Source organism: Ambystoma mexicanum, chromosome 8, assembly GCF_040938575.1.
Source record: "Ambystoma mexicanum isolate Mex_15411 chromosome 8, UKY_AmexF1_1, whole genome shotgun sequence".
NCBI classification, from domain to species: domain Eukaryota; kingdom Metazoa; phylum Chordata; class Amphibia; order Caudata; family Ambystomatidae; genus Ambystoma; species Ambystoma mexicanum.
Window position 1 is genome coordinate 64791746 of NC_090929.1, and position 22552 is coordinate 64814297.

The 22552-nt window shown below is 49.6% G+C and overlaps 1 protein-coding gene across 8 annotated transcripts in view; it reads left to right on the top strand.

Annotated features, from left to right (window-relative positions):
* PRRC2B (proline rich coiled-coil 2B) overlaps positions 1-6531 on the top strand; it is a 1218749-nt gene extending 1212218 nt beyond the window's left edge. For 7 of the 8 annotated variants that reach the window (XM_069609284.1, XM_069609286.1, XM_069609288.1 and 4 more), the window contains 3 exons: positions 37-119; positions 1123-1210; positions 2262-6531. In XM_069609284.1, the coding sequence (XP_069465385.1) occupies positions 37-119; positions 1123-1210; positions 2262-2381 (291 nt within the window). In that variant the 3' untranslated portion in view covers positions 2382-6531. The remainder of the gene's footprint in view (positions 1-36; positions 120-1122; positions 1211-2261) is intronic. The other variant, XM_069609287.1, reaches the window with a different exon arrangement.
* Positions 6532-22552: the final 16021 nt, after the last annotated feature.

The following is a 22552-nucleotide window of genomic DNA, read 5'->3' on the forward strand; positions in this document are numbered from 1 at the left end:
CTTAACCTCCAGTATCTTTTGTTTTAAATCTTCTAGTCGGAAATGAAGGGGTTCCACTTCTCGGACAGCAAACAGAATGTTTCTTCTAGTGCATCAGGACAGGCATCCCATTCGTACAGGTAAAGATGGTCTTGCGGAAGGACTGGCTGTTGTGCCCCCTGTATTCCTTGCATTGTGAATTCTTGCAGATTTGACATCATGTGCAAAACCAACGTTGACGTGGCACTGTCGCATGGGTTGCTTTGCTTGTTTGGGTTGTCCTTGAAATTGTGAGTTTGGGGTGTTGGTGATAAAGCAGTATTATGGGCTCTCTTATCCTATGTTCTTTTCTGATTTATTTTTCGATATAGCACCCATATCTACACATTTAATTTAGTGAAGGCAAAGAGACTGATTGGAGTAGAATGCTAGTATTTATTTGCTTCTCTGACAAAGCTTTCTCTGGATCATGTTGAAAGTGGCATTTGAAACCCTGCTATCCTTTTCTTCTACATGTCTAACATCTGTGCAGACTCAGCAGAAACACATCGGCTCTACTGTTGCTCTTGATTCTAGTTTTCGTGTACCATTGCTTCTAATGATGCAGGTGCATGTTCCCGCCTTTCTTACAATGTGTCCAGATGTTTTGTCCTTCTTTCTGAATATATCCGTTCCCGAGAGCCTAGGATCCGGCCATCCCAGTGAGGACTAAAGTGCGGGTGGGGTATGTGGGAGGTCCTGTGTTTTTGTGATGCTTAAACATGTGGGAGGATGCAGGCTTTTCATCCAGATTGCACGGCCCAATTGCTACTGTTGTACTAAGTTAGTGTATAGATTGTGCCTTACGGTGGAGCTGCTAGATGCAGGCTTTTAGGTGATGTGCGTTGTTACTTTTTAACGGGTATGGCCCCTGATGCCAAGTCTGTTTTCCATTGCTCCGCCTCCAGTGGGCTCCCCCAGTTTGTGCCATTAGGTGCCCACATCGTTCTGGTAGGCACCCCATGTGGGTGCCTTCTAGAACTTTCTTTGCAGCAAGCTCTCCTATAGGGAGCATGGGCATATTATCTAGCGCGACCTTTGCTTGCCAGCTTGTGTTTCAGTCTTGTGTGCTTGCGTTCTGAATGCCTCCCCTTTCGTTTCAAGGCCTAGTTCTGCTAGCCCCAGTGGGAAGTCATCTGGATCCGGACCAGCACCCAGCATGAGTTCTGTGCATGGACACTATGCTCAGCAGGTATAGTACAGATCTGTAGTTTCCAGGCAGCAAGGAATTTCGGTATTACAGCCAAATCCACTTGCTGTGCCCTAGGAGCACTCTACTAAGCCGGTCATCTGCCTCATGTAGTCCGGCCTTTAGTTTAGTTAGTTTAGTTTCTTTATTTATACTGCGCGCCGAACCCTGGGGTAACTGGGCGCCAGAGACTTACATGCAGTTACAACATGTCAGGAATATACAATAATACAAGACTGAAATAACAGCAATAAGTGTGGGAGACCAGGTTATGGACGACCAGGTTACAGGCTGCTCGACAGGGACATGCGGAGAGGAAGTACATTAGGCAGAGTTTCTGTTGGAAAGCCAAGTTTTAGTTTTGGCTCAAAGTCCAAAAGGAGGGTTCTGTTCTGATGGTTAGCGGCATAGCGTTCCATAGTTTGGCAGCTAGGACTGGGAAGCTGGCGCCGCTTTATGCCTGCTCTTTGCAGTGGAGATGGCAGCAGCTCTATAGAGTAGTTGCTAGGTTCTCAGTCTCACTGCTGTGCTGCGCCTTGCCCTCTGACAGTTCCTGTGCTGCAGGGGAGCTCAGCCACTGGCTTTTTTACGATTCCTTCCTTTCATATAAAGTCAAAATAGTTTCCCCTTTCACATATAAATGCGTTAAGTTTATTCACTGGACACTCATGTAAATGAAAATCTTAAAGCGTTATAAAGAAAAGACCTGGAATGGAGGAGAGCAAGTCTTGGGAGATGGGTTGTGTCCTAAATGAGCTATACACTAGATCTTAATGGGTGGTGGGTAGTTAACCTGGCCGTTAGACACTATTGAGCACAGATGTGACTTGGTCGTGGTGTACTGGTCAGAAGAGACCAAATTGTGTCTTTCACTTTAGACCCCTGCACAGAAAGCAGATATTTAGTTTCGTGATTGCCTGTCTTGAAAGAGGATGAAGTGTCTTTTGCTGTGGACAAACCATTCAGGGTGGTTTTCTGCGAACTGTTCCTAATTATACTACCTTCCTGATCCCATTCCCCCTCCAACACTTTTTTATTCTGTCGTCTTTCACAGGTAAAACAAAGAGCTGACGAAAACAAGAAAAGCTGTGGCAAACAAGAGCCAGCCACTGCGAACCAGCTGAAGCCAGCACGGACAGGAGCTATCAAACCACAAGCAACAAAGATAGAGTAGAGCAAAGCATAGGCCGACCTGAGAGTTTCCTGTCTGGGTACATGCCACACTTAAGCATGCAACAAAGCACTGCAGAGCAAGAGGAGCCTGCAACTGGACCATCAGGCCTGTCGCATCCTCAAAGTGGACTTGCAGCCAAGACACCTCCACCCTTTTCCAGAAAACGGATCACTGACTTACATTTCCATTGAGAGCACCTGGATCTTTTAATAAGTGACTTTGCCATGATTCTGAAGCCCTTGAAGAATATCCCCACTCCTTTGCCCCCCTCACCACATACAGCCGCATAGTTCGTTTGGAAAAGTGGACTCCTGCCTTCTGCTCAGGTTGTTACTGACACAAAGAAACTTCTCAAACTGCCTTTTTTGCCGACTTCTACTTTGCCCACCCTATTAAGCTCAAGCTACGGACCATGGCCATGGCAGAGGTTCTCCATCAACGTATGCACACCAACCTTCTGTTTACAGTGGAACTTTTGGACTTTAGTCACGTGCCCCAACCCCCTACTTTCCTAGTTCATTTTATATCCGTGTGTTTTACATTTATGGGCAGGGACTTTTAAATGAAAGCTTTTCTCACTCCTGCTATCCTGATGTATTTAACCTTGTAGATTTGCTGAGAAGACTTGCAACAAAGGGTTCATTTTTTTATTTTGTGTTAATTTCACGGATGGCAGAGTTGGTGGTTTGAAAAATGATATGGACCTATTCTGCGCCTGTTTCTTTTGTCTGGGCAACCACGCAGCCAGTAGGGAAAGACGCCATGTGTCGTCAGCAGGCCCTGCTGCTTTCTCGCACTGCGATGACCACTGCAAAGAATCATGACATTTTTAAAGGAAAAGTACTGGATTGTTTTAATCAGAAGCCTGAATAACCAGTTAGTGCACACTGTGATTTCAGAAGCACAGGTTTAAATCTCTTCTCCTGCCCATGCTCCTTTCTTTGTACAGTTAAAACTTATGTTTTGTAGAAATGAATGTGTTGCTTGTTTGTATCAGTTACAAGGAATGCTGTTTTAGTTTTGGCCCAACAAATCATATGACCAACCCACTTTCCTAATTGGTTATTTGTATACAGATGAGGTTCCATTGTTTGCTGATGATGAAACGCCTATTTTCAGGTTCATGCACAGATCAAATACGTGATTTGGTACAGATTAAGTTTCCAAGAAAGAAGGGTTATACCTTGGCTTCTGATGGAGCAGTTCAAAGATGTTCTCCTATGCCATTTATTGGTATGCTGAGCAAGACTGGTCAAGCATACTTGGCTAAGCAGGCAAGCTAGCTATAATGGAGGTCATGAATTCACTTACTCCAGGGCATCCTTTGGTCCAGATCACTTTCATGCATAATTAAAGTGCTCTGATGCTCTGATGTGGCAATGGTTTGTTAATCAGCCAAAGGGCGATATGGACGCAATGTCTCGGTAGGATTGTAGGATATTTGGCTGTTTTGGCATCGGCACTTTAGACTGCCAAAGCACTTAATCATTATCTCTTCTCCTTCTCCCCAATCCCTCTGCTGTCATTCCAACCCAATGATTGGCTCACCCAGTGTCCTTATTCTAACCAGAGTATTTAGTGGCCCATTTAGTGGTGTTCTCTTCTGTACCTCCATCGGTGCCCCATGGCTGCTATCAATGGTTCAGAAAAAGGCAAACAAAACGTCCCCTCCTTTAGGCACTCCCACACACGCTAGCATTCCTTGGACTTCTCTTTATTGAAACATGTCCCCTTCGCTCTAAACTGGGCACTTTTTATTGCCTTGGTCCCTGTGCTGTAAATGAATAATCTTTTAAAAGCGTCCTGCCTCTTCACTCTTTATTTTGCTAACATAACACTAGAACTTTATTTATATGTACTTGATGTTGTAGGTGATTAAAATGATTGTTCTGCTTTTTATATTAAATAAGTTCTTTGCTGTAGGAAATATGAAGAGGTGTAATATATATTCTGTCTTCATTTGTATAACACATGGCCCGCAGTAGTATTGTGGTTTTTAAACAAGGACTTTTATGATTTTAAGTGTTGTATATTGTTGTCCTTGTGTACAGAAGATGTTAAGATTTGGCTATTCCTTTTTTAAGCACTAAAATACCCTGGCCACTGTAGCTATGTTTTGGAGAGATAGAGTTCAAATATGCAAGCGCACATTTCTTGGTATTGGCATGCTATTCACCCCGTTCCACCCCATCACTTGGAATAATACAAAGGTTTTCTGTAAAGGGTTATAACTTTCTGGCAGGCGCGACCAACCGAGATCTCATTAGCTATGAACTGGAGCAGTCTGCAGGTAATTCGTCCTCTTTACACCAGGTTGCCATCTTGGAAAGGGGATGTGCTAGTGTGCAGTCCCAGCCGACACAATGCATCGCTCACAGTTGACCATTAGCAAAGACCCTGCCTGAACAGAAGTTAAGCTGACCACTTTGACAACTATGCTCTGCTGGCTAATGTGTTGGGCTGAAGCATTTCAAATCATTGCTGGGTCAGGGAGTGGAGTCTTTTTCCACACCAGCTTTACCTTACAACGGTTTGTAATAAATGTGTTCTTTTAAAGGTTTTTAAGAAAGCAAACCTTCTAGTGTTGAGCACTGTTGTGGGGAAGTTGTTAGAGCGCTGAGGAATGTGCGTGCTGGGTGGGTTTTTTCCAAAGGCCTGCATTTTGTGCTAGAAGGGCAGTGTTTGAATGGAATGTTAGTTCTTGCCAGCGTGAAACAAGTGGAATAAAACCATAGTTACTTGGGGAAAGCAGTGACAATCTCCCACTAGGTACCGTTTTATTAAGTTCACAGCATTCGTGACACGTAACCACGTTTTTCTGCTCTAAACCTGATGTTTGAAACCGTGTATGTTATGATGAGGGCCGGCACCCTAGAGGTTTTTGCTTAGTCATTTTCGGACACACTGACTAAAATCTACAGGGTGTTGTCATCTATATGCATTTTTGTACCTTAGACAACAGTTGATATGGTGGGTCGCTGTCTGACCCTTTTTCTCTGTATTGAATAGCTGTTTGGGGGCCAAGCAGGTGGAGTAAAGTAAGAAGAGTTGACACCCTTACTTAATAGTTTAAAGTATCAGCATAAATCGACCTGCTGAGTGCATTGAATGCAGGAAATCCACTACCCGCTGTCGTGGACCTAATAGGCACTGCAGAGCTGAATATAGGTGACTATTGAACCAATCCAAGAACACTTAAGGGCTTGGCTTGTGACCAAGAAATCTGTGCATATGCACACACTAGTTTATCCACCACTGGTGCCATTTTAAAGTCATTGCAGAGTATCACATCTCCAGTGGACCTGGTTTCGAAGTGTTCTTCCTATCCGGTCAATCAACCCAACACCATCACCACATATTACAAGCCCTTTTAGAGTTAGAGGACCACTCTTCATGCACTGTGTATATGTAAATAAAATCTGTATTTTCTTCCATTTCTAATTTTATCATGATCTCTGCTTTTGGTTAGTTCTGCAGAGTGCTGTGTTCTCAGCCCAAATAACTGTACAAACTTCTATTTAGCCGATGGTAACGATCTACCAGTTAACTTTAGTGTTGCAAGATCTGCATTGCAGGTTTGAGAGAAGCAGGAGAAACCCTTTCCCTTTTGACCCGACACCTCAACAGAAAAGGCATTTCTGCACATGAACCAGTTTAGATGGCGTCCAGAGCATGGATGTCCGCATACTCTAGCAGGCAGCAATAACCTCGTTCAGCGATCCATTCTGAACCAGATGTTTTGCCCCCTCTGGTTTTGTACTAATTTGCCTGATTGTCATAAAAGCAGCAATTATACTGTAGGGCATCTGCCCAGTTACTGAAGATTTTGCTGCCCCATGTGGCCCCTTGACTCTCTGTCGACCCCGTCCTTTGCCAACAAGATATTTGAAAGAGCAAATGTTGGATGTGTTATGTGCAGCTGTTTATAAATATATATATATAATTTAAAGACAGACTTTTAACTGACCTAAAGTACTCTGATCCTAGCCAGTTTCAATGTTGGCGTACTTAAATCCCACCCTTGCCCCTTGTTATTAGCATCACCAATTGTTTATTTTCAAATGTGATTGTATTAGGTCTTTCCATATGAAAGAATTCTCCTTATTTAAATAAAAAATGAAAAAATAAAGCAAATTATGCTTTTCTCAAATTCCTGTGTTCTTTGGTTTCTGTTCTTTATATTAATGCTTTTTAGGAGGCTTGTGGCAGACGTTTTCAGTCTTTGGCCAGTTTAACTTTGAATGTCGGCGTATGAGACAATTCTCTTGGGTACAATGGATTTGTAGAATATGTCCTGTGGACAGATTCTGAGATGCCACCCTGTTCTGGTGAACAGGCATAAACACGAATGCTCCATCTGGGGAAAATATAAAAAATCTTTTTTATTTAGGCCTTGGATGAACTCTTATCAATGAAAAGCCACATGTACCTTACACTAAAACATCAGCTACAAATATATACACATTCACTTTGGTGTGCTCTGCTACGATGTCATGCGCCCCTGCTATGTAAGGGTATGGGACCGATGGGGACGCAGCCGCCATTGAATTGCTCCGCTACGTTACGCCGCTGTGCTTTCAGCGGTCTAGTTTTCCCTTCTGTCATGGCCGCCGCCGCCGGCTTTTTCTTCACTCTCGACCGGCGGCGGTTGCGTCGCAACTGGTTTGTTTCTCCTTCGTTGCCAGCGCTTCCGTGTGTTTTCTCCTTGGCTTACCGCCCTCCTATTTGGCTTCTCTGCCTTTCTCTTTTTTGATCCTTCTCTCCTTCCTGTCTCCCCTTGGCCTTCTTGTCCTCGGCGCCTCTCTGCCTTCCTTCGGATCGGCGTTCTGCCTGTCCCGCTTCGTCTCCTGGCTTCCCCGTGTTCCCTCCACTCTCCTGGGGTTTTCTTACCCCCCTCGCTCTCTTTCCCTTCTCTCGTAACGGTGTGCAGCAGTTCTATTCCTGAATTCATTACTTATCTGAGGGTTCGGAAGATCTCCACCAACAGATCTGTATTCTCTGGGGTTTTTTGCCGTTGCGGCTTTTTCCCCTTCTGGCAGCTGCGGATCCGGGGCCCCTGGTTCCCGGATATTCTCCGGCAACCGGCGTGGCTTCGTACCGCGGTCGGCCTTACCTGCATAAAAAGAAAGCTACAGAAAGAGATAAGAATAAGACTAAGACCCCCGCTCCACTTTCTTCAGGTGAGGAAGAGAGTGGAACAAACTATTCTGACATAGAGGTTGATTCTCATGACATACAAGCCCTACCATTTACTTTTTAGAATACAGCTAGTCGTTTCAGAATATTATAGAGTAGTAAAGCAAGTGAATGAAAATAAATAGGTCAAGAACACAATACAAGGCTTTATAAAATAAGGCACTACACCCTAGTCATTCGTTAGCTAGAGAAAATGGGGTCTAGTGCCCTAGATTCTCGGGTCCCAGTTTAGTGATCGTCAGAAGGCTAGGAGTCTTCAAGAGTATGAACGAGTGCTGGTAAAGTCAATGAGCAGTTTGCAATTGTTTCAAAGTGAGCTAACTAGTGAAGAAATGTTCTTAGACCCTCTTCCAATCCAAATACAGTAGGGGAAGCCAGGGGAGTATACTTGATCTGTAGATGGGGAAGGGGGTAAGAATAGGCATGCTTAATACCCCCTGGTATTCAGATTCATTCAGGAACCACCATAGAAGTTCCTGCAATCACTGATACCCATTTTCTGATTTCTTGGTTCTGCTGATGAGTCAAGGAGTCTCAGATGCAGAAGTCACTGAAGGCCTCAGATTTTGGGGTCCGACTAGTTTGTGGTTCTGTGCTCTGATGGATCAGTTCTGGACACTGGACAGTTGGTTACCTCTATTGGACCACCACTTAAGCTGCAACCTCAGAAGACTCTCACTGGAAGGATACTCTTAAGAAATTGTGGAAACAAAGAAACTGGCCCTGCAAGGCCCTTCTTAGTGGTGGAGAGCTTCAACTTTAGGGAAAGGCTTCTCGTTTTATGAGCAGAGGATCTGCACAGTCCCTAGGCCCCTCTTGGGATACTAATGCAGCGTGGTAGCTCAATTTGAAGCTGGCCAGCTCACAGGGTGGTTCTGGAATTCTGAAGGCCGGATCCACAAGCAGGGGGCCAGACTGGTGATTCCCAGTGCTCTAGGCGTTGAAGCACCAATAAAAGGCATCTGGAGATCAGCAAAGGAACAGGGCTTCACAGGGATGGTTGAAGAAAGTGCTGCTGGCTAGCTTCCAATGGCCGGTTTTGGGTCTTCAGCAGGATTATTCTCTTTGTAGGAGTCTTGGCTCCAACAACTATCTTATGATTGGCTGCAGGAGTACCCCTTACATCCAGGATTCAAGCTAGTTGTCCCAAAGCCCACCAGTGGTAAAGATCTGCATCATTAAAACCGACAGGGGCTGTCCAATCCTGGATAGCCTCTGGCCAGCACATCTGCCCAGCATCTGACACACTTTGGCATGGATTTGGGCTGGAACGTGGCAGTTTCAGCCTCTACACCCAGCCCCACACATGGCTCACCACTTCACCAAAAACTTTCCATGGACACCATATCCAATATATCAGGATTTATTTCATTCAGGCACACCTACAGACAAAGGACAGGGGAGTTTCAGGACCCTCCTTCACTTCCTGTCCTTCCAGACACACTGGAGCCAGAGGCAGCCACCAAAGGCAAAGCACAGAAAGGGCTCAAACCTGTCTCAACTTAGAGTAAAAGCCGAGAAAGACCTCGCAAACAGAAAATGGTGGAATAAAAGACAGGTGGGAACTGGGGCTGGCATTTTGTCAAAATGGGTAATACGGAGCGCCTGGCTAGGTCCTGATATGCCCAGGAGGGTGAACGTATATTCAAACAAAAACAGGATGGCAGACCACACTTATGAGATTCAGGATAATTTTAGTTTAAGCTCTGAATTTTGGTGATGATGCACATAATATATCAATTGTTAGCATAATAACAGACAGACAGTTGTACATTTGATATGTAGGTGTACCACTAGGTACCACCCTCAAGAGTGTGGTGGGTGCAAGCCTTCTGATGGTGCAAGATCTCTTGGATACAGTTAACAAGGGTTTACAACACAAGTGAATGCAGCCCAGGACCTCAGTTGGTCCATGGGTATTGTCATAGGGGAAAAAACACTAACGGGTGTGTACAGGTATGCAAGGGGTGTAGTTGTCATAGATCGACACTAGTGTTTCGGCCACAGGGTAAGAAGATTGGACGTAGGTGACCGGGATGGCCTTCTTCAGGATGGGGGTGAAGGGATGAAACAATGTCTGTGGGGTATCGTGAGCCGACAAGCGGTGCAGCTATAAGGGCTTCTGAGAGTCTTCGACCATGCGGGAAGTCAGTTGAAGGCGGTGGCCCAGTGGCCGCTGTTGCTGATGGAATTAGTCCAAAGAACCTTATCTGGAACCGGGGTCTACAGTTGGCGGTAGCGTCAATCAATGGCGCCAGCAATTGGTTACCGGAGCAGAAGCGTCCAATTCCATCAGAAACAGGTTTATCTCACAGTTCCACCACTGAAGGGACGGCCCGGTGGTGGGGGTAGTCCTTAACCAGGCAAACACTGATCTTAGTTAAGCAAGGGCGAGATAGGGTGCGGATGTTATGCCTCAGCAACCCTGCGGGTGCACAAATAGGTAGTATAACTTATCCACCCTTACTCAGATTTCTATAATGAGCAATTTGCTAGGCCCACTTTTGCGATGTGGTTGGTTGAGCAAGGTCCAGGATCCGAAGGTGCAGTGGCAATTTTAGCTTCAGGATTAGGTCAGGCTGATATGCTGTTCATGCTCCGGTGATAGTCCTGAAGACTGGACACCCTTAACACTAGGGTTCCAACCTCCACAGGACTACCTCGGAAGACCTCCAGGGCATGACTGGTTAAGACAGCAGTCACCACAATAAGGTGGCGGCAGGCAATCTTCGTAGGACACAGCAAACCAAAGGGTTGTATGGCTGGAAGGTTTAGAACTAATCCTAACCTCTGACATTGCTCTGGGCAACACTCCAGGCCCTCCGTTCTTTGTCTGCTAAGCCAATACAAAAGGGGAAAGGTCGTATGCAAATCAGGCTATTTCCCATCCCAAAAGCGGCAGTGCAGCCTGAACTGCTTGGTCACGTCCCTTCTGTGTGAAACCACAAGTATCCCCAAACATGTGTTGGCCTCAGGAGGGCCTCATAAGTGAGGAGTAGCATGGGTTTCTAGGCCCAGCAGGCATGGGATCCACATCTGGGCATACCCGTCACTCAGGTTTGGTATTTGTAGGACAAACAAAGGGGCAGGCACTGCTCAGCTTCTTTTCGGTATAGGAGGCTGGAGCTGCATCAGCAGATGTATTGTACAAGTTGAAGATCCATGCACTCAGAACGGCGACGGTCAGTCCACTGGTTGGCCCTGGGACATTTCTGATGGCTCAGCAGGCACAGATCCTCAAGCAGGGATGGGGGCAGGTTGTTCCCACCAATTTCGCATCATCTAGACCAGTGGTCTCAACTTTTTTGGCCTGGGCCCCCCCTGAGCAAAGTTTGGGCAGGCTGGGCCGCCCCAAAAGTGCCAGATGGACAGTATGTAGAAATCGGTATGAACTTTTGCGTGCCGTCACCGCACCCTACTCCCAATACAGACCCGGGGCTCTCCCCACCCTACTCCCACCACTATCCCAGTGCTGCCTCCCACCCTGCTCCCACCGCAGTCCCATAACACAAGCATACACACATCCATACACATTTATATAAAAAATAAATCGCCATAAACGTACCTTCTGCAGGGGCCTGTGCGTGGTTGCTAAAATGCCCCGCTCCAGGTAGCTCTGCCCGTATGTGTGAGGAGACGCAGGAGCACCCCCTCGCACATCCATACATGTAGTGCCCCAGCCAGCATTTCCAATTAGCTATGCAAGTCTGGCGAAGCAAAACACCCCCAGCGTTGCATGGCTCAGTGATCATGTGCGGCTGGGGAAATTAACTGTCAAAGGCAAACCGTGTTTCCCTTTGACAGTTCAGCCAGCCCAGGAGCACTCTGTCAGCTGGAAAAAGCTGCTGAGGGAGTGCTCAGTGTTTCTCCAGCATGGGGTCTGGCATGGATTCACATGCTCATGAATATTCCCTGTCGTCGGGCTGGGAATCCTCGGTAAAGAAAAAATCAGTTTATTTTCTGAACTGTCTTTCTACTAGTAACCAATCACTAGTCCCTGGGTCATACTTCCCCCAGCCATTGACTGCCCTCTACCTAAGCCCCTCCTCTGGCAGCCATCTTCAGATTTTTACCGCACGTTCAAGTGTTGGGAGTCCTCGTGCTAAAGCTCTCAAGCTTTTGTGTTTTGCGATTTTTCAAAGAGTTTAATCTTATTTTTTTGGTCAATCGAACGTCAATCTCCACCGTTTCTGCTTCCGATCAACGGGGACCCGTTTCAGAATTTTCTACGCCCCTCAAGGGCGAAGTTTTCGTCGAGTTACGCTTCTTGGAGGATTCCAGAAGACCTTGAGGCCTACCCTGTGGACATGGCCCAGGGCAAAGGAAGCTCGACGCCTGGATCCAAGCTATTCAGGAACTGCCCTGGATGCAGATTGCAGAATGTGTTCAAGGAGGACGAGCATTCTAGATGTCTCTACTGCCTTCACGAAGACAAAACACACGTGGAAAAGGACGGTCCGTTTTGCAAGAACATGTCAGAACGGACCATGAGGGATCGGTGGATCCGCCTCACCAACTGGCTGGAAGGGAAGAGCCCAGCGGTAGGTGAGGAGAAGAGGTGGTCTGAGTGGTCCTCTAATACCTTTGAGGGCACTCCGGCGATGGGGGCCCAACAGAAGGCTAAGCACCGCAAGTCTGCGGGCACCGGGAGCACCGAACGGTCTGGCTCCTCGGCTGCCAGGCAGGGCGCACTTTCACCGACGCCATCAACCACGAGCCAACGCTCTGGCTCGGGGAAAGGAAAGTCGGAGAACCAGGGTAAGCTTCTGGAGAAGCCCCGGTCGATCCCGACGAAAGCAGCCGAGGGGGAGCGAGGCGGTGACCCTCCCCCCAAGATGAAGGCCTCAAGCGCGCCAAAAGTCGTGAAGGCCCTGATTCACCCGGCTAAGGCCTCTATCGAGGGAGTCGTGGCGGCCCTGGCGAAGCCTGTGGAGGCGACCTCGGGGCCCAGAGTTTCCCTGCCACCGCAAGGGAATCCTCTTTTCAGCCCATCGATAAGACCCCCGTGAGAACCCTGTTGGAAAAAGAGGGGGGGCCGGTGGCCATCACGGACACGGATACAGCCTCTGAAGAGGAGCTGGCTGGAATCGTGAAGATCTTCAACAAGGAGTTTGAGGAGGTCCGATCCCACGGGAGGGATCCCGACGAGGTGGACGAAGAGAGCGACGGTGGTGCCGACGAAGTTCCTGTGGAGGCGGAGGATTCCACTCCCCAACCGTTGCGCCCGTCCCCGAGCCACTGGACAACTCAGGAACCATCTTAATGGCGATCCAGGCCTTATGTACTGAGATGAGGACGAGGTTGTCCTTGCCCCCAACGGACGATCCAGCGGAGCCTGGTCCGTCGGGGAGCCCTACAAGCAAGCGGAGGAGAGTTCATAGCCCCCCCCCTCACTTCCAGCCTTCGCGGCCCTCATAGCCTTCATCTCCTTCCCCTGATCCTAGGGAGGACACGGGTACAGAGTCGACCACGATGGGGACGGATGACGGTGGTGATGACGGGTTGGACCTTCCATCACTACCCCCTCGGGCCTCCCCGCCCGACGAAATTGGCTCCTTTTACGCCGTGATTGCCAGGGCATCCGAGATCTTCGAGCTCTGCCCCGAAGAACAGCAAGAGAGACCGGTACGAGAAGAAGTCCCGGATTCCGCCACCTTTCCTCCATACTGCATGGGTGTCCCTCACTAGGGACGGGAGATGGAACCGTTTTCACCAGAAAAAAGCACCTTCCACTTTAAATTTAGAGGCGTGGCCCTGGGAGTATGCACTCCCTTGACTCCGCCCACTGGCGCCACTCTCCAGTCCCCTTTTCCCTGTCGACGGGAACAGCCCCATTTCACCAGCACTCCTGGGTTTGGTTACGGCTGTGTAATACCACACGCTCTTCTCCGGATACTTTCTTCTTTCTTTTTGTCTTCTCTTATTAATCAGGTACTTGGTCCTCTGGCGCCACGCTCCTCCCTAGTGCATGTCGACGTCAGCAAGTGTCCAGCCTACGAGGGGCTCTTCCCTATGTTCGATCCTCATGCTCTTTGCCTCTGCTGCCTTGGCCCCGACCACGGCTGGGAGGGTTGTACCGCGTTCAACACCTTTACACTGCATGCTCTGAAGAACAGGCTAGCTAGGTGGAGGGAGCTCTTCGAGAAGTCGCCTCCAGAGGACTTGAAGGACTTTGTCAGACATAAGTCAAGGCCCAAGAGAGGGACGCTTTTTTCCAGCACACCCCGCAAGGGCGACTCCTTCCCAAGGAAACGCCTGACCGGGAGGAACCTATCCGGTTCTCACACCAGCACGAGTACCAAGGCTAACTTAGCTACCTACCGCCAGGCCGAGGAGTCGGTAGATCCTTCTGGAGACGGTGCTGAGGGACCGCAGTTAGGCAGAATTGCATGCAGTACCCTGTGGGACCACTACACACAATTAGGACTACAGGTGTTAGCCAAACCAACCTTTGGTACAAGTCTGTACCACACAGTTTTTGGTAGCAAGATGAGCAGGTCGGCTTATCTCAAGTATCTCAAGAGTGAATGTGAGCAGTACAAGTAATTACACAGAGGACTTTCAATCACAGTGGTTCAAGTAAACACTTATACTCAAGGTTTCTTGGTAAAACACTTATTAATTTATTACACAACCATTTAGAAAACATTTCACTAGAAGGAGGCAACTTAATATTATATACCAATACACTTCAATACAAAACTTACACTTTTAGACAGTTTGAGCTCCCCTGAAATAGGAGCCAAATGGCAGTTCAGTTATTTAGAAGTGACCAAAACGGACAATGTAAGTAGAATAGATAACATATACTTGTTATACAGTGCAAACAGTTTCAGTTCACCAGAAGAGTTCAATTCAAGTCAATGGGCCAGGCCACATTCAATGGGCTGGTGTTCTGGATAGGAAAGAGCAGTTCTGGTATCAAAAGGTAAAGTCTTTGCAAAAGTTCTCAGAAGTAGTTTAGGCGAAAAAAAGAATCCTATGTCGGGTCACAAGCTGATTAGGCCTGCAAGTTGGGAAAGTTTCACAAACTTTCAACGCAAGAGTGGCGTTCTCCCAATCGGGTTGGGACCGTACCTTAGTATGAAGAACAAAATGCAGCTGAGACAAACACTAGAAGGACCTTTCCAAAAAGAAATGGTGAAAAAGACCAGGACCCGTTTAAATAAAAGGGGTTAAGGTGCCATTTTGAAAAAACATGGCTACCCTGATTTCTAGCTACCGGTGTTCGCGGTCGGGAAAAATCATGGTAGTTCGTTGTAAAACCACTGCCGCCATCCTTTTCAATAGGAAAGGGTAGCATTTGACTGCTACATGAGTATTTAGACACAGGGGATACTATGTAAGATGGTGTGTGCTGGGTCTAGGAATTTGGAAAAGACTAGTAAAGTCAATTTCACTTTACATTCTCTGGGAAACAGTTTATCCCAGAGAAGGTATTTAAACCTTTGGGAAGTCTAAAAGACATCCCTGTGTCACTGCACTGAGGGTGCTGCGTAACACAAATGAAAAGATGAATGCCTGTGGAGTTCTCAAACGCCATAATCAAAGAACACAAGGGTAAAACATATGAAAGAGTGGGGAAAAAAGCTCACACTTTCCAGGAAAAAAAAAAATCAAGTCCTCAAAAATCCAGCAAAGTTGCTGGGGGTCTCTAAGGTGAAGGGAATTGGCACATTTAGAGAATTCTCCCTAACAACCGCGAGGTTCTTTTACGGGTGTACACCCAAGGGGCTACACCCTAGTGTCGGGCAAATGTCCGTGGGGGCGCCTGCACGCAGCACTACCGGCAATACCGCCAAGGGCAATAGGCCTACCAGGCCCCGTCCTGAGGTGCAGGGTAGGTCTCCTGCTCCACCGCCCAAAGTCCTGGAGGAGGCAGGGCCCAGTGAGCCAAGCACGTATACTTCGGCACGTGGCTCGCAGCTCGACAAGGTGGCCGCTTGTCCGATACCACCCCTTGGAACGTAGCAGGTGGGAGAACGAGTAACAAGGTGGCACTGGTGTGAACCAGGTACGTGGCCTACAGCTTATCCATCAGCATTGCAGGGCAGGTTTACCCCGCAGCAAACTAGACGGAGAACGCACCGGCCCCAGCAGCCGCCCGCTACCCCATCAACATCACCTGCCACCCCAGTGGCTGTGAGGACAGGTTCTTTGAAAAGTTCCTCATGATCATGAGACCTCCTCAGATGGGGGCCATCCTCTGGGATGTGATCAGGGACATGCTCCCTGCGGCCCCTCCACCCGCACCTATAGTCATTACTCCTATGGCTTCAGTACCGCAGGTCCGGGTGCAGCCCCCACTGCCCTTGTTGGCTCCTTAGATTCTGGCTCCCCTGCCTCCCACATTTCAGGCGGTTCCACACCAGCCTCCGTCTCCGATCTCCACACCGCAGCCCTTGGCGCCCAGCACTCCTGCACCCGCTCAGGACCAGCCAGACACCCTGGTGGACACAGACGAGGAAGAAGACCCCGACACGCTGTCGTTGGTCGAGGCCTTCCACGAACGGCTTGCAAGGTTTGGCAGAGTACTTGGGGCTTCCTCAACCCTGGGTCGAACAGCCAGAGGCGGGGGTCCTGCCCGAGGTCCTCACTCTACGCCCCGCGGCTAGAACGAGGCTCCTGATGCAGAAAGACTTGGTCGCCTTGGCCAATAAGGTGGCTTAGGCCCCACTCGGCCCAGCCTGTCACTCGGCACCTCAAGTCGACACCAAGTATAGGCAAATAGAGGGGGATCCACGCTTGCTGTTGGCACACCCTCAACCGCACACTGTGGTGATCACTGCAGCGTCACTCTACTCGAAGCCTCAGTTGTCCTCGGCCACCTCATCTTCGGTGCTGTTGGGCAAGGAGAAGATTTTGGAGGCTTATGGAAGGAAGCTTATTCCAACTCCTTGCTGCACCTTCGTCAAGCCAAGGCAGATGCCATGCTTGCAGCCGTTAACCAGAGGTTTTGGTGGGAAATAGCCAACTTCCTTCCTGAACTTCCGGTGCAGTGCCAGGCACGTATCGAGGCGGGACTAGCAGAGACTAAACTGGTGGCACAACACAAGTCTAATGTGGACCACATTGACCCCTCAGGCTGGGCCATATGCATCACTACGGACATGAGGACTGCCTGGCTTCGGGCTACTAAATTCAACCGAGATGTCTGGGAACGAATATTGGACCTTCCATTCAAGGGTGGTGACCTCTTTCACTCCAGTACCGATAAGGAGCTAGATAAAAACAAAAACCACTGACGAACTGCAAAGTCTTTATCCTTACAAAGGCCATGCCCAAGGTGTACACCCGGTCGCATCAACGCTCTGACAAGGGGCAGCTGTTCGGCAGGTTCCGGGGCTTCCAAGAACGGCGGTCCAGACATCTTGACGGTGTCCGAGTCATCACCGGCGCAAGCCACAAAAGGGGGTAGCATGGGCTTTTTTCAGTCGTCCTCCGCAACAGCCTTGGAGGGAAAGAACGCATGACACGCCCCTTCAGGTCCACATGTCTTGTGGGGGGCAGGCTTGCCCTTCACACACAGTTCTGGCGTCAGACATTTGCAGACCCCTAGATCCTATCAGTCGTACCCACAGGGTAACTCCTACCGATCCCTTCCTCTCCTTCCCTCCACTCCCACAGAATGGGACAGCAACTCTGGCGGAAATTCTGTTGCTCGTCCGAGCCAGGCAGTGGAAGAGGGCCCAGCGAGGATGGGGCTTCTACTCCAGGATTTTCGCCTTACAAAAGAACCACCAGGCTGGCCTGAGAGATGTGTTGGACCTCTCCACCCTCAACCTCTCCCTCCCTCTTCAAAAATTCAAGATGGTTACGCCAGCACTCATTGCGGAGACATTGTGCAGGGGAGACTGAATGTGCTCCCTGGATCTGAAGGACGCATATCTACACGTCCCAATTTGGCAGCCGCATCACTTTCTGCTTTTCAGGATCATGGACTGCCATTTCCAATACAAGGTGCTAGCCTTCGGCCTCAATTCAGCCCCCAGGGTATTTACCAGGCTCATGAGTGGTAACCCACCTCAGGGCCACCATGTCTACCCATACCTGGATGACTGGCTCGTCAGGGCGAAATCTCCAGAGGCAGTTCATCACACTTCCAACGCCCTTATGATCACACTCCACAAGCTGGGATTTCCTATCAATCTCAAGAAGTTTCAGCTGCAGCCTATGCAGAGCCTGACCTTTCTGGGCCTCATATGGGACACAAGCTCAGAGTTTTCATTGCCATCAATAGGGCCACTACACACTTCCTCACCCTAGAAGTGACCCGGCCTGGTGGTACCAACACTTATTAGGTATCATGGCAGCGGCCTTACTGCTTGTACCCCACATGAGACTCAAGATGAGGAGATTACAGCTGCACTTTACAGCCTCATGGAATCAGTGCTCAGCCCCGCAGGTCACCATCACTACAGATTCCTCCCTGGGAGGCTGGTGGCCACTTTGGATGTTCTGCAAGATAAAGGAATCATGTCACCTGAACATCATTCTGACAGCTCCATGGTGGCCGGTTAGACTGTGGTTCTCAGAGCTTCTCAGCCTCTCGGACAGGCCACCCATTCACCTGCCGATGGGCCCAGATCATCTTCTGGTGCAGCAGGTGGGCAGGGTCATCCACCCCGCTCCACAGAAATTAGCCCTCGCAGCGTGGTTCCTGAGCAGTTCACGCTGAAGCACCTGAACCTGTTGCAGGCTAACATAGAAATCATTAAGGGTGTTAGGAGCAAGGTTACTAGGAGCCAGTACAAGAGTAAATGGACTAGGTTCTGTCACTGGGCGGACTCTAAAGAGATCGACCCCACCCTTGATGCACGTTGGGTCATGTGCTCTAATTCTCTGCACACCTTGCTCACATGAAGGCTTGCAGGTGGACGCTGCACCTATTTGGCAGCCATAGGGGCCTACAGAAACACAGAGGAGGAGGAGGAGGAGGTCTTCTCTTCCAACCTGGTGGTCAAGCTGCATTTGTCAGGCCTCACCAAGCTCTACCCGCCCATCAAGAAACCACAGCCCCTGTCTGACCTTAGTGTAGTGCTGGGAGCATTGGCGCACAAACCGTTCGAGCCAATGGTGTCCGCGGACATCAGGCTAGTCACCATTAAAACAGCTCTGTTGGTGGGGTCTCACCTCTGCTCAGTCAATGAGATTCAGGCTCTGGTGGCATCAGAGTACTATACTACTTTTCACAAGGATATGGTGGTCCTAAGAACGCACCCCACGTTACTACCTAAGGTAGTCTCTGCTTTCCATCTGAATGAGGAGACTTGTCTGTTTTTTGCTGATCAAAAGGACGAGGCTCGGAGGGACTTGCACTGTCAGGATATCGGACACGCTCTGAGTTTCTATCTGGACAGGACCAAAGGCTTCTGCAAGTCGGACGCCCTGTTTGTCACCTTCGGGCGGGGGAGGGGGGGTCAAAGCCTGGTTATCGGGCATCAAAGGCCTCTATAGGAAGGTGGATGGTTTCGGTCATCAAGGAGGCCTACGAGTGGCAACCCAAACCACTTCCAGCTAACATGCACACCCACGCTGTTGGAGCCAAGGCCACTGACGTCGCCTTCCAGCGGCACATCCTGTGGCAGGTCATAAGCAGGGCGGCCACCTGGGCCATCCCTTTGGCTTTCTGTAAGCACTACTGTTTGGACGCTGGGTCTAAATCGGGCGTGGCTTTCGGACAGGCAGTGCTAAGGAATTTGTTTTCTTAAGGAGGGCAAGAGTAATTAATAGTTACTCACTGTAGTGGCTAACGTACTCTTAGTCCATAGTCCCCTTTCCTCCATACGTCACACCGTCCTCCCCCTAATAATACTTGTCATATGTTAAATATTGTCGACGCGTCAATGGGGACTGAGTGGTGGTGGCGGAGTCAGGGGAGCGCATGCACCCAGGACCGCGCATCTAAATTTAAAGGGGAAGAATGTTTCGCTCATGTAGTATGGAGGAAAGGGGACTATGGACTAAGAGTACGATAGTCACTACGGTGAGTAACTATAAATGTATTCAGGATACTTACGAAGTCACCATTAGGTCCACCGAGGATCTGCACTAGTCAAACTGACAGCTGCTGTCCAAATTCTGGACAGCCACTGGCCAAACATTTTGCCCAGCAACAGCCACTCTGTGGCTTGGGTATGTGGACTGGGATCAGATGCTCCCAGACCCCAAATCCAGCCACACACAGACCACCACTTTGACTGAAAAGCTGAGGCTTTGCCTTGTTTTTTGTGTGGCAATTCTGGACCTGAAAGGACAGGCGATCATCTTGTGTTAATGCTTTTTAGTGTGTATGGTTCTCTTTATTGGATTATGTGGTCAAATACAAAAGTGCACAAGTAAAAAGATAAATGTCTGCTGCCATCAGCCAGAAAATCCTGTACCCAGCCAGTACAGCACACTGATTTAAACTAAAGGCACATCAAGAGAAAGGGTGGGCTGTGTATGCTATGAAAGCCCAGACGCAAAAGCAACTGGGGCCTATCGTCGAAAGGGTGATCAGTCCCAGCCTGGGTCGCAGGGGTACCCTTCCAACCTTGAAGAAGAAATGCAAGGTACATCAAGTGCCCTATTGCATGCCAAGCACTGAGAAGCAGGACCACAGACATGGTGACTTTTCTTCAAAACCTCCCAACTACAAGCAGAAGCTGAACTTCTATGTTGCCACTACAAAAAGGACAAGCAAAATGTGGTATCACTACTGCGTTTGAGAAAGAAGAAACACTTTATGGAGGATACCTAATAGCAACTTGAAACCATGGTTCTCCAGCATGGAGTCTGGCATGGATTCCCATGCTCATGAATATTCCCAGTCGGGCATCCTCAGTAAAGAAAAAAACAGTTACATTTCTGAACTGTCTTTGTCCTAACAACCCATCACTGAGCTCTGGGTCATATTGCCCTCAGCCAATGATTGCCCTCTACCGAAGCCCCTCCTCTGGCAACCATCTTCAGATTTGTACCGCACGTTCAAGTGTTGGAGTCCTCCTATTTAGCTCTTTTTGCGTTTTTGGAAGAGTTTACTCTATTTTTTGGTCAATCTAGCCTTGTTCTCAATCGATCAACCTTCCGATTAAAAGGGACCAGTTTTTCGGATTCTTCAGCGCCCCTAAAGGGCAGATGTCGCCGGGCTTCTTTGTGGAAGCTTCCAGAAGATTCTTCAGGCCTGCGCCGCGTGGACCATTTCGGAGGAGAAGGATTCAACCCCCCTTTTCAAGCTTTGCTCCAACTGCAGCTTACGGAATGTCTTCTCGGACGACAAACATTCCCAGTGCCTTTACTACCTGTATCCAATGCACAAGGAGGAAGATTGTGCTTTTTGCCAGGAGATGACGGCTCGCACGGTGAAGGATCAACATAGGCGGCTGAAAGAGTGGCTGCAGGCTAAGGCCCCTGCTCTGGGTGGATCCCAGGAGCATGCCTCTCCCGGTTCCAAGAAAGCCAAGCAGGCTTCTAAGACCTTTGAGGATGCCCCTCCTGTTGGGGTCCAACAGAAGGCTAAGTGCCGCAAGTCCACTGCCACGGGAGCGCCATTGCAGCGGGCTCCTCCGGCGGCCAGGGCGCGTCCGACCTCTCCAGCGACTTCAGTCACCAGTCAGTGCTCAGGATCTTCGTCCAAGAAGAAGTCGGACCATCCGGCTAAACTCAAGGAGAAGCCCAAGACCGACCTGCCGGAGAAGGCCAAGGGGGATCGGGCGCTGACCCTCCCCTTAAAGAGAAGGCCAAGCAGGACAAGGGACCGGTCCCGTCTGTGAAGGCCCAGGTACACCCGACGAAGGCCCAACCTTCCCTTGAGGTGGTGCTGGCGTCTCTCGTGAAGGCCTGCCGAAAAGGATCCGCAGGGCGCACCCCCCAAGGCAAGAGTGTTCCTCCCAGGAGGGAGGCTGCGTTCCAGCCCATAGAGAGGACCCCAGAGAAGATGTCGGTCATCTCCAGAGACTGTCCCCACTTGACACGAGGAAGGGCGTGAGGTGTGGAGGTTCTCCGGGGCACGGATATCTCCTCAGAGGAGATCTACCTTCAAACCATCCAGGAGGAGAACAACATTGGGTGCAGGCCCTACGACAAGGGCGGCGACGAGGATACTGTCAAAGGTGACGGAGATCCACAGGGCGACGAGGGCCTAGGCCGGCTGCCTGCGCCCGAGCCTATTCCCTTCAGCTGCCGCCTAAAGACCTCTCGGTGGACATTCTCTCTGGACTGCATACTCGGGTCTCCGAGATACAGACGAGGATGCCTATTGACCCTCTGGCAAAAGGGGAACCGCCGGCCACGGAAAGGAAGAGGCACCCTACGCTTCCTTGCCACCCCTCGCCTCCCACCCCGCTCCCGAGTGATGAGACGGACCTTGACACGGCAACGATGGGCATGGACGACAATGGGATGGGGACCTCCTGTCGCCGCCTCCCAGATCCTCCCCCACCGGACGAGATGGGCTTGTTTTGCTTGATCTCCAGAGCTTCGGAACTCTTCCAGCTCGCTCCAGAGGAGGAAGAGGGCTTCTTGTACAAGCGCTGCATCCTCTCGGTCCCTCTCTCGGATAACATTTGGGACGAAGGCATGTCTCTCATGAAGAAACCTTTTACGGCTCTGGCGAAGAGGGATCGCCTTGAGAAGTAATGCCCAAGTGCTTGAGGGCCCAACTGTCGCCAGACTCTGTGGTATCAGCAGTGGCCAGGCGTCGGGCACTTCTTCCTTGGCAGCGTCCACCCCTCCGGACAGCAAGGGGAAGAAGTTAGATGCCATGGGACGACAGGTGATCTACTCTGCAGCCACTACCATCAAGGCTGCCAACGCCCCTGCCATCGTAGCCTGCTACGACCGAGAGCTATGGTTCAAGATTGCTCCCATCCTGGACTTCCTCCCCGACGACAGGAGGTCGGAAGCATTGGAAATTCTGCAGGAAGGAGAGGTGGAGTCTGACCACGCCATCACGGTGGCCACAGATATCACTGACGCTGGGTTCCGCCAGATGG